This window comes from Neopelma chrysocephalum, unplaced genomic scaffold (genome assembly GCF_003984885.1).
Source record: "Neopelma chrysocephalum unplaced genomic scaffold, ASM398488v2 Primary Assembly neopelma1_25, whole genome shotgun sequence".
NCBI classification, from domain to species: Eukaryota; Metazoa; Chordata; class Aves; order Passeriformes; family Pipridae; genus Neopelma; species Neopelma chrysocephalum.
In genome coordinates this window covers 34,577,767-34,590,090 of record NW_020897694.1, presented here as the reverse complement: position 1 = coordinate 34,590,090, position 12,324 = coordinate 34,577,767, and the positions used below count along the sequence as shown (strand labels likewise).

The following is a 12,324-nucleotide window of genomic DNA, read 5'->3' as shown; positions in this document are numbered from 1 at the left end:
ACTCCACAGAGAGATTCAAGGTGTAAAGAACTAGCGCAAGATAAGCAACCCTTATCAGATGCTCATAAAGAAGTCTGTGTTGTGCTTCGAAAAGAATGTACTGGTATTGGCGAGGCCAGAATGTCACCTGCTTTGTTTCAGGTGACTTGCTACAAAATTCACAGGATTCATGCACAGATGGTAGTTAAAGAAAATTAAAAATCAGTGTGCATGGCACAGGGAGATTATTCTTTTGAAAATTTGAAAATTCCTTTTTATTTAGGAAACATGCTTGTGCCAAGTTTCCCATTTTTGTTCAAAATCAATTGCATTAGGAAATAAACCCCCCTTATTTGTAACATTGGCTCACCTGATCTTTATCCCTTGCTGCTCAAACCCTGAGTGTTTGCAAGAGGAAATAACTAAATCAAATGTAGCAGCACACAATGTACAGCAGCTCAAAACTTGGAAAAGTTCAACTAGTTGCCATGTTATAGACAGTTTCTCCTGAGCATCGTTGTTTGCTCTGCTGTACTATACAGGTCTAGAAGCAGAAGAATGCAGTGGGAAGGTAGATTTGAGGGATTTTCTCTGTACATGAACCCACTGGCACAGCAGATACACCAGAGCTTTTGGGGAAGTTAAGAAAGGCTTCATGTCAGCTTTGCACATGACAATAGTTCAGTAACAAATCTTCAGGATACTGCATTTTTACCTTCACCTGACATTGCTCAGTACAAGCTGCGAGCCAAGGCCATAGGAGCAGCAGCATCCCTGCACGCACAATTGTTTATAGCTGAGCTGTGCTGCATGTCCTTCCAAAGGCAGAAGTCTAGCTCCAGCAGTGACTGTCTGACTTTTCAAAGTCAGCTCTGCTCTCACTCTTTTAATCTCAAAACTCTGCACAAACCTATGCAGCAAGATAACATAAGCAATTCCTAATGCTACTTTATTGTCCTAAAATAGAATGATGATTCGCACCCTCTACTTGCACCTCCAATGTCCTTGTCTCTTAGACATTTCCCCACACAGAAATCCCAAAGCAGGATATAATACTGAGTAAGACATCCATAAACACAAGCACAGTAGGTAAACTTAAATTATTTATCAGGATCACTTTCTTGATGTATCCTACTGCAGAACAGAACAAAACTATACTTGCATATTGGAAACATTCACATCTGCAATTAAAACCACCTTCACACACACATTTTAATTTTGTTAATGAAAAATAAAACAAATCAACAGCTGAAGACACCTTTAGATGCAGCACTAGAGAAAAATACAATGACGTTATTTCATGGGTTTTCTGGGTGAGAAGTGACCTGTCTAAAGACAAATGCCAGTATTAACTCTTATTTCCAAAGCAGTATCCCTTCCATGATATGCTACAAAACTAAATTTTAAAATAAAATTAAGTCCTCGATGGTCTTACAAATTTGGTGACAACTTTAATTAAAGTTTTAAGTATAAACAAGAACTGTAGGTAACCTCACAGACCCTTGTGACTGAGATTAAACATAATAAACTTGACTCTTGTCAGGAAAGGCTTGATTTTGCATAGCTAAACTTGGAAGAAATTCCTGCTCCATCTTGCATGCTGAAACACTGGAGTTTTTCTGCAGAATAAATAAGGCACAACTCAACATCCCATCCAACTGAAACATCTTCATCCTGAAAATTCTTGAGGCAACCAGGAAATTTTTAATCCGCTAGTGAGACTGAAAATTTACCTGCAGGTAACTGGCTACATCAGTGCCACGGAAACACCTTAAAGCTGATGATGTGGGGGTTGTCCTCTTGCAGAACATCAGCAGCGTGGAAACCTGTGTCCAACTCCCTGCTCCACAGAGCAGAAACCCAGGCAAGCATCTGGGTAGCCCACACTGCAGGCTACCTGGAGGCTCAGCCCATCAGGTCCATCACACCTACGTGGTATTGTATGTGGTATGAAGCTCCTGCTTCAGCAGCGAAACCCACTGTTGGGTGAGAGGCACAGACTGACTGCTGAAACACAGAGTTGCTTGGAGCCCTGGGCCTACTGCCAGTCTGTTCCAGCATCAGCTTTCCTCAAATTGCAGGGTTGGAGGGGTCCCCTTGGCTGCCACAGTCCCGTCTCAGGCTGCTGCCTGCCACATGGAAGACAAGCAAAGTCAGAAATTCACAAAATGCTGTTCCTTAGTTAACTGAACTGTGCTCACTCCTGACGGCCATTCCAGAAATCTTTTTAGCAAGAAGCAAAAGCTTTCTATTAGGGTGCAGAAGGAGATACTTGAAGAGGCATTTCTCATGTCAAATGAGGCAATGCTGAGACATCCAACACGTTTTCTTGTTAACGTATTAAGGACACCCTGTAGAGAGAGCACCAGCACACTGGCATCAGACTCCTACCTTGGAAGAGGAATCTTCTGTCTCACTCACGAGAGTTTTTTCAGTGACACATAAGTACACTTAAGTTTCCAAGGTAAGCTTTGTAGACCTAAAATATGCTAAATGCTGTCGAAGGACTAAGTGAGGGTGCAAGACATTTTGTGTGTGCCTAGACCCCCACCTCCCCCCCCCCCAAAAAAAAAACAAACCCCAAAAAACTTAAAATGGCATGTTTGCTTTCAAGCAACAGAAGGCTGACTGGCACTTCTGCAGGGCAGGAATGCAACCTGCAGCTACAAGACTTCAAGACTTACTTATTTTAAACTTTATCAACTGCTGCTGCTGGACATTTATAACACCACTAAGGAGATAGTTTCAATACAGTGGTATTTTGGGAGAGGTTGTATATATTTAAATGAGAAATTAGTCAAATATGAAGTATTTATATCTTACCTGAAAATGATTCCTTGACAAACAGCTTACGCTTTTAAAGGCCAATACAATTATGTACTATTTTAATCTTAATGCTAAAGGAAAACATAAAAAGCATATTTACAATGTCAGCACCTCAGTTAGAAGACTTTGTGTTGCTATCCAATTACGCTGTCTGCATAGCTTTTAGACCTACATAAAAAACCCCAACATGAATCATGTATACCTGTCAGCTGGGCATACCCACATCAGAATAAAACAAGTTGTAGGGATATAGCTTACAGTATTGGACTGTTGATGCAGTACATACCACACAGCAGTATCAAGATGTGCTCATACTTCTAACGAAGCACCTCAAGGCACTCGGCAAATCTTGTTCTCACCACCTACAGCAAAAGATGCTCCAGACCTGAAGGGCTCAGCAAAGATCTGTTGTCAGCCACACTACTGAGAGGTAGGATATGTTGTGTCTTCCTCTTCAGGGACATGCAACAAGGTGGACATTCAAGAAGGCATGTCCTAAGGTCCACCTTGAGATCAAAGGCCAGAAGACAGACAGCACCTCGCCCTCCCCAACAAATTTCAGTGCCCATGTTCAGGCCGTCTGGCATTGGCTTGGATTTGACAGGGGAACATGGCTGGACCCCACATCACTACAGTTCACTTCTGGAGTTTCTGTACCTGCAACCCTCAAATTATGCCATACTAGAACATTTTCTAACCAAATAATTTAATATCCAATTTATCAAAGTAAGGAAGTCACTTGTTTTCTTTTTCACTGAACCATGGTGAAAAAAGGTCATTGTTTTATTCAGCATCATAGTTACATAACAGTTGTCTGTTTCTATTACTAGAAAGAATTTATTAAAATAGTCCTGAAAGACATCTTTTCTTTGTCCAATGATTTCAAAACTATGCCTCTTAATGCCAATTCCACACAGTCACGGGTTTGATCGGTAGTAGCCAGGTATAGCAATTGTCAAGGCACAAGCTCAGCTCTGCACACCCGCTGCAGCTTGTATTGCAAGAGAGATATGCCAGTTATGTCGCCACTTAAAAATGCATAATCCCTTCATCGTATATTGCAACAGGAGAAATTAACATTAAACACAGACTACGAAAGGTAAAGGATTTATTTCTGATATGATTTGTAGAGTTAAATTAAAAACCTACTGAATACTTTATGTAGTAGATGAACATAACCTCAGTACTTACTTTCTAACAGTTTAATGGCTGGAAGTGTACAACATGAAGTAGGCCTCATGTTTAATATTGTTCAATTTTGCTTATTGTTAGATGAGATTAAAATACAGTAGCCATCCCTTTAGATTATGGTGCAACACTGATCATGTGCCTTGATAGGTAGGAAAAATGATTCATTAAATAAATGATGATGACATAACATGTAGGGAAGACTTTGGATTGTCTATTTAAAATGTCAACATAATAGGCAATTAAGAATAAAACTTCATTTTAAGTGCACTTCCACATGCTTTTTTTATAATATAGCAAAAACTTCCTATCTTTTTTTCCAGACACTTCACTCCCTACTCTAAAGCTGTTCATTGAAAATGCACTTTCCCCAGTAAACTTCTTTTTTTAAAAAAGTAACTAAAATTTCTATCCTTTCATATGCTAAGAAATGTTTCCTAATTAAAAACACAGTTTATTACAAGACATGTGAAGACAACATATAGTGAAATGAATTTTAATTGTTGTGCTGTGACTAAAGTAAAGTTCTCAAGGCTGCAATTTAACATTCCAAGTTCTCCCTTCCATCTTTATTGATTCTTAAGATTTTGCACAGAAACTCTTTGGGGGCTAGAACAGCAGTAATTGCATCACACTGTTTTCCAAGACTTCAAGTTTCAAAAGCAAACTTCTCAAAAAGTACAGTTCTTGATTTGATTAGATACAGGGACAAAAATATAGCACATACTTGAAGGTTACATGGTCTACAAATGATGGCAATATTTTCCTTGGGAGAGTACAGTTTGTTTTCTTGTAAATACTCAAAAAGGCTCAACTTCAAGCAGTAATAAACACAAGCAAAAGTGATTTAACCCTTAAAATAAATATTCAGGAAAACCTCTCTGTACATACAAGTGAAAGAATATGTAACACTTTCACGCTAAAAGAAAAAATAAAGATTTTGTTCATATAAGCAGCTGAAATCTGCTGTTCCAGCCCAATGTCCCCAGTAAAGAAGGGAGGCACAAACACAGGTGACTACTGTAGCTCACTATCTTATGGCCTTTTTGGACAGGGACATCATCACCATCATTTTTTAATCCCTTTTGTTATATTTATTACAGCATGCCAAATCCTTTGGCATACGTGATGGCCTTCAATAATCTTTCTTTAAGCTTTTCTTTGCTTGAGTACTCCGGAAGCAAAAGTACATTAAAGCATGTGTGAGATGTAGGTAACCTGGGGGGAAAACAAAAACAAACAAACAAGATACTAATTCAGATCTGGGAACATGCAGTACATGCAAAAGAAATACATCGCTATTTCACAAGTACAAAATAATACATTTCAAGGAAATTTACTCTTCTTATAGATTCAACTTTCAGATTTAACTAGGTTAATAACTTAAAAGCACAGAATTCCCTTCCATTTATGAACAAACAAAAAATGTAGATTTTTTTTTCTTTTTATTTACCTCTCTGTATCTGGGCCATTTTTGGCTATGATCATCTTTAACTTTCCAAGTCCTCCCACAGGGGCTCTGTCTGTGCCTGTTGTAAACTGCAAGAATAGTCTTTTCTGTTCATCCGTAAATGAATGGACTATTTCCCAGAATTCCCTATCAAGGAAGAAATCAAAAAGTAAGTAAACTGTAAATTTTCTTTGGTATAAATGAGACTTTCAAAAGCAATTGAGCTTTGAAGGTGTAGTAATTCTAACTAGGCTTAACATCAAGTTTGGAAGTTGTATTCAGAAACCAAAACTTGCAGAATGTATTTACCAATCAATGAGATTCAGAAGTAGAAATCAGAAATATTATCCAAACACTTCAATTTAACTGTCTTTAAAACATTAATTTGGCTAGGAAGTGTTCTGCAGATATTCTTACTTTATTTTATTATTCCTATTTCCTAAGGAAATACCGATTCAACAATGCTTATATCATCTCCTCTTTTCGAATAACAATACTTGAGTAAAGTGAAATTATACATAAGACCTTTGCATCTCCAGTACTAGAAAAATACCAAAAGTTACAATATTAAATTCATTATTAAGACACAGGAGATAAAGTGCTTTTTTACCTTTAAAAATTAGAAAAAAATTACCTAATAATAAGAGAGTCTCTTGTATAGCCACCATCATATTCTGTGGTTTCTTCTAGTGCTTGAAAATCTAAATTCTGTAAGAAGATGATATTTTTAAAGATGACCACTAATTATATACTTAGGATCAAAAAAAAGCTCCACTCTCTGGTGTACATTCAGAATTCTTACCCTACTTCCACAAATAAGTAATTCAATTTCCTCTGGTCTAAATAAATATTTCAAAGGAGATTCATTGGTCACCATGTGGAATCCTCTCCGAAAGGCCTTGAACTGCTTTTCTACCGACTTATTAAGTATGTAGTCAGCATACAGATTGACAAATTCCTGCAAGGAAATAAATCCCTTAGTGCTTCAACACATGCCACTGGAAGTACCTCCCAAAAATACAAGACCCCAAAATATGTGTAATTCTATAATTCTACACGGATTACCTGGGCTCAGCTTTTATTCAGCAACAATAAAGAACGAGTCTCAATATTGCTCAAACAGGCTGAACACCACACCCAGAAGCTACACATGCACGTATCGATGATTTCTTTAAGAGAAGTCTTTTCCATTCATAATTACCCTGTGGTATGCCAATTTTAAAAGGCTTTTAAATTTACATTATAAGTGAGACCAAACCTTTATAGAGTACTACATAATTCTACATATAGTAAGTATACCTAAGAACTACAGATTCTGTTTAAAAAGTTGAGCATACCTTTCTGTTTTCATTTGTAATAGGAATTTTATCACCGTTTTCCTTTAAATCATGCATCATTGGATTGCCAAAGAGATCCGTGTGAGAAATTTGAAACGTTATCATCATATCATCTTCCACACTTCCTTCATACTCTAGCAAGTCTCTCAAGCTCTGGTAAAGAACCTAACAGAATAAGAAATACATCTCTGTCAAAAAATGAGCTTCAAAAGATTTCACCAAATAATACCAGAGGACATGAAATCACCTGCCTCAAAAAAGGGTTGTTATATTCTATGACACAAGTCACCTGAAATCTCCCATGGCAGTCCAAACAATGGTTTATTAAGCTCAGCATTTGTAAAAACAAAAACCAGCAGATATTAAGATAAAAAAGAAACATGGCAATGAATCTAACTCCTTAAAAGAGCCTATCAGTACCCAGCAATATTCCTAAATGCAATGGGTCAAACCTGCAGCTTAAAAGCCATTAATTGCCTCTTCTTAACTGTTTTGAAACGGTATTTACTTTTGGCATCCAGAACACGTTACACTAGTAAGTGGAACACTTATGTGTTAAAATCAAAGAAAATGCTGTATTTTATATCAGATAAAGTTCAGGCAGCAGGCTTTTATCTCCTACACCTTGATTTAAAATGCAAACCACATAGGAAGTAATCCTGAAGCAACACAGATGGGGCAGTCTTTAACATAAAAAGACATTTACGAACAACAAAAAATAAATCACAAGTTAGGTCAGAATTTACCAAGTGGAATCTGAAATTACCTGTAAGAGTTTGCTCTATTCAAAGGAGCAACCAGCTTTCCTCCCTGCTATGCCTTAGGAAAAGCCCAAGACTCTCTTGGAAACCAAAGGCTATGCAGAAAAGGAACAATTATTCGGCTGAGACAGATGTACAGAGCTAAAGAATGCAAAGGGAAGGTAAAAGCAACAACTCTGTGCAAGAAGTAATAAATTTCCCCTTAATAGTTTTATTGTTGAAAGTAAGCCTCAACCTCTCACTATCTGTGTCTTTTTGATTCTTCCACAGGACCTTTAAAAATACCTTGCATTGAAAATGACTGGACTTGGAACTGTTGGTGGTGAAGGCTGGTGAAAACCCTTTTGTTTATGCTCTACAGCATTAGAAAAAACTGTGAGGCTTGACTACTGAGAATTTCATTTTGGTTTGAAAAGCTCTGAAGTGTTTAAGTCATATTAGAATACAAAGAGTTAAAAAAGGATTATTTTAAAAGTCAGTGTAGGTGTCAGAGGAGAAACATAAGAGCAGGGGAGAAAGATTAGGAAATGCCCTGACTGCCTTGTTCCATAGAAATAAATCCACTTTTTCTGTCACAAAAGCTTTCGAGTATATAATAAAAATCAAAGGAAACTCAGAGCACTGTCTTATTTCTCAATATTATACAGAAAAACTGGTCGAATCTGGCACACTGTTGTATGTAGCCATCCAAAACAGACTGGATAATGTATTTGTTGATCACACATGCCTCATTTTCAAAAATGAAAGGTTAGTTCTTTTTAAACAGTATCATTATTCATCTTCTTTGAATAGCCTAAGATTTTGCATAACTGCTTATAAAAGGGGAATGTCCCACCATTTGAAATTAAATGAAGCTTACTAACAATTCACACCAGCCAAGATGAGGGGAAGCTACTGGTGATCTCTGATTGCAGGTGGAGCATGGCCAAGACATGCTGCACACACGCTTGTACGCTCTACCTACTAAAGCTCACGTACAGCTCAGTGCTTTTGTACAGCCGCTGGCTGGGAAGGGGTGGGGAAGATGGATGCTGATCACTGCTCCCAGACTGTAGGGATATTCATTAACTGCCTCATCTATCTTTTGCTTTAGACAAAAAACAGGAGCATCACAGTTTTGCATATCTACTATTACTTTGACATTTTTTTCCTAGAAATCTACTTCTACAAATAGCTATAAGGAGCCTAATTTTAGAAGTCTCTTTGGGAAGATACCATTAGTATTTGTTTATGCTTAAGAGTGCTTAGTGATATTTAGCAATTCATGCAGTAAAAAAAACAAAACAAAGCTTTACTGATACCCAGCCCTATTTGTTGACTTTACAGTTCTGCCTCCTCCAAACCAGAGGTTTTATTGGTTATGAATTTATTTTAACAAATACAGACTCTTCACACAAGTCACTGGTTATTTCACTTCCACTTCTGACAGTGATCTTGCGTTTAATTTAAATCTAGATTAAGTTGTTGCATGGAAAATATATTAATAAACTCAAAGAACATAAGGAACTTACAGGATGAGAGTCTGCCAGATCACGGAACGTTCCTTTTTTGCCCATTAGCTTCCTGTAGACAACCATGGGAAAATGTACATCCAGTATACAGTTGTTGTAAATAGCCAGACCCAGTACTATGCCAATCAGGGTAAACTGACCCTCAGTTTCAAAAGAGGACGGATTAAACCAGAAGAGTTTTGTAGATTCATCGTATGTGAACATCCCTGTTAAAAAAAAAAAAAAGTTGAACAATATCTGTTACAATTCAATAAAAACAGCACATAAAACTTATCATTATTAACCCACTTGCATTAGCCTTGAAAACATGTTTAACTTAACATTATACTGAATTTAATGGCAAAGAGAAACTATTTACCTTAGGGTAAACTGGAGCTGCTCAAAACACTGTTACTCACATCACCACTAAAAATATGCAAGAGACCTGTGATACAACATCTGCAACATCCACAAAGCTGCACCTATGGCAAGCTTTCATCCCCTGCCATTTCTGAGGAACCAGCAACACATTGTCAACATCGATTGTAACTCTTACAAATACAACAGGGCAAGAAAAGAACACAATCAAAACCATGTGGATGAAACAATCCTGAAGGATTCCAATTACTAAAAAGTGACAGCCTTTCCTCAAAGGCTTTTTCAGGCCAGTTCCAGCAAAGGAACAGGACTGGATGCAGCCCTGTGACTGCATTAGAAACTATGAAGATTGACCATCACACGTGATTTTAGAGTTAGATGCCCAACAGATTTGTTTGCTTGTTTCAAAGACCATTGTTTCTGCAGTTATTACGTACATCTGAACTTGAGGGGAAAATGGACCATGGGACCACAGGAGCAGTTGCAATTTTACAGCCTGTCACTGTTCAAAGGGAGTCATTTTGCTTTGTCTCCCTCTCTTCATTCAGCTCACTATTTCAGGTGACCAATTCCTGCCCAATTCATGAGCTGAGTGCTGAAGTCTGCAACAAACACCTGAACAGGCACGTGACAGAAGTTGCAGGGAGAGGATATGACTGTGTGGACAGGAGACAGGTAAAGAGTCTCTTACCCTTTTGGTTGTATCAAGACACAAGATAGCTCTTTATGAAACCAGAGTTTGTATACAGGCTATAAATTATTTAAATGAATCCTACAATAAAATCCATTGCTTACCTGACTAGATACTGAAACAAGATAAATGCAAACCCCATAGACTTAAGGGGAGAGAGAGACTGCCCTGGACAAGTATAGTCCCAGTGACCTGTTGCTTGTACAGCTAAGTCTCATGATTCCCAGGTAGAACCTAAGAAAAAGTTCCCCAGGCTCCTTATTCCCAACACACTAGAAGTCAGATCCACGCGGTCAAGAATATCAACTACATTTGCCACAGGGATTTATCTTGCAGCTTGTAAAAGATATGCTTATTTACAAGCTATGTAGATGTACAAATTGATTAGTAAGCCACATGAACAGAGCCACAAAATCACTCTTAACGACTGAAAATGTCACCTTCAGCCAAGAGATAAAGACTGTTTTCTCATTCAATGTCAGGATATGAACTGTAAGCTCATTCAGAGACTCTGGTTTTTCCCCAAAATTGATTATTTATCTCAGTAAGGTACTAGCACAGGGTCAGCTATTCAGGAAGCACATAAATAACAGACTGACACATCAGATAAGGCAACTGGAAAATCAGAAACAGATAAGCAACTCAGGCATATACAGGAGAAACATTATATAGAATTATATAGAATCCTGTGTTCCATTTTCTGAACTGACTGAAGTAACTACTGGATTACTGGCACATAAAAGCAATATGGCTTGTACTTTCTGTAAGATGACAGAAGAGTTAAACTGTCAAAACACAAACCACAGAAATCCACCAAATGTCTAATCATGAAGGATTAACAGTTTACTCAGATCCACATCTGGAAACACTTTAATGTGAAATACAGTATTTTATTCCCTGACCAAAATTAATACTACAGTACATTACAATAATAATGAAACACCAGAAGAAACTGGAATCTTCAGTAAGAGGAAAACAACTGTATAGTGTTGCTAGGGATATTATATGAAGTTATCACTTCTTCCCTTTTTCCATGGTGACTGTTGCCCATAAATCCAATATTTTTTCTGAGTTACTGCCTCCTCTGAGTAAAACTTTAAGGTAGTCTAATATGGAAACACTTGAAAAATCTATTACAATATACATCACTCCATACCTACCCATTAGAGGACAGAAATTTTAAATTCCATTTAAAGGATCTCCTTTGTTTTCTCAGGTAAACAAGTGTTTAAAAATCAACAAAAGGCACACTTGGTACATATGGTGCATACATAAACTGTTATGCTGCAATGCATATTAATAGGTGCCAAAGAAAAGACGACTGTGAATGCAAGCTACCTTTTCTGCTTTTACATATTTATGCCAAAAGCCAATAAATGCCTTTCCCCCCACCCCCCAAGTTACTATGATTACAAAAAGTGTACATACTTTTTTGTATTTTGAATATGGAAGTAAAATTTAAAATGTGCATGCACACCTAGTCTATAAACACAGTAAGTATATACACACTGGCTGGATCTTAGCTGAAGTAGACTTTAGCATTATTAAAAAAGAGTATTTCAATGTAGGCACCCATACAACTTCTGTTAAGATTAACTTGGGTTAAAAATCTATTTATTTAGCATTGGAAAGATAACTTCATCAGTCAAAGTACTAAGACTTCCTTATTTTGCCATACTTTAATTTATTCCAAGTAAGCTTGCTATCTCAGATTCCAAATCTCTCTGAGTTAATAGCAGTTTTCAGAGTAAGACTTGCCTATGGCTCTGTAACACTTGTTATAAGAACTGTCTTGCATATGGTGAAGGGCAAGTGCCAAGGTTCATATTCTGTTACCGACTCTGGGGACTTCCTCTTTAGCCTGGTCAAAATGCATTTCTGTGTATTTTTGTCAATTTTCTAAGCTACAAAACCAAGCTTTCTTTTTTTAAACTGTCCAATGAAACCAAATCAACTAATGGCTGTTGAGCTTCTTTAATGGAAGCCATTACAGGAAGTACAATGAAGTACAACGTCACATCATATATCACATAGAATGTATGAAATTAGTATAGGAACCTGGAAGATCTCATTTCTATTCCAACACAAAGTACTCATATAATTTTATAACATTTTAATCTTTTCAGAGTAGCAGACAAGCTGCATACCAAAAGCAGCATGTCCTCGCATGTATAAAGACAGAAGCATAAAAGACTGGTGCAGGAAGCAAGGGAAAACAGGGTAA

At 37.3% G+C, this 12,324-nt stretch overlaps 1 protein-coding gene across 5 annotated transcripts in view; it reads right to left on the bottom strand.

Moving 5' to 3' along the window:
- Positions 1-3,567: 3,567 nt before the first annotated feature.
- UBE3A (ubiquitin protein ligase E3A) overlaps positions 3,568-12,324 on the bottom strand; it is a 53,903-nt gene continuing 45,146 nt past the window's right edge. For all 5 annotated transcript variants that reach the window (XM_027674851.1, XM_027674852.1, XM_027674854.1 and 2 more), the window contains 6 exons: positions 9,053-9,258; positions 6,781-6,945; positions 6,246-6,401; positions 6,078-6,151; positions 5,447-5,590; positions 3,568-5,211 (listed from right to left, as the gene is read on the bottom strand). In XM_027674851.1, coding sequence (XP_027530652.1) covers positions 5,091-5,211; positions 5,447-5,590; positions 6,078-6,151; positions 6,246-6,401; positions 6,781-6,945; positions 9,053-9,258 — 866 coding nt within the window. In that variant the 3' untranslated portion in view covers positions 3,568-5,090. The remainder of the gene's footprint in view (positions 5,212-5,446; positions 5,591-6,077; positions 6,152-6,245; positions 6,402-6,780; positions 6,946-9,052; positions 9,259-12,324) is intronic.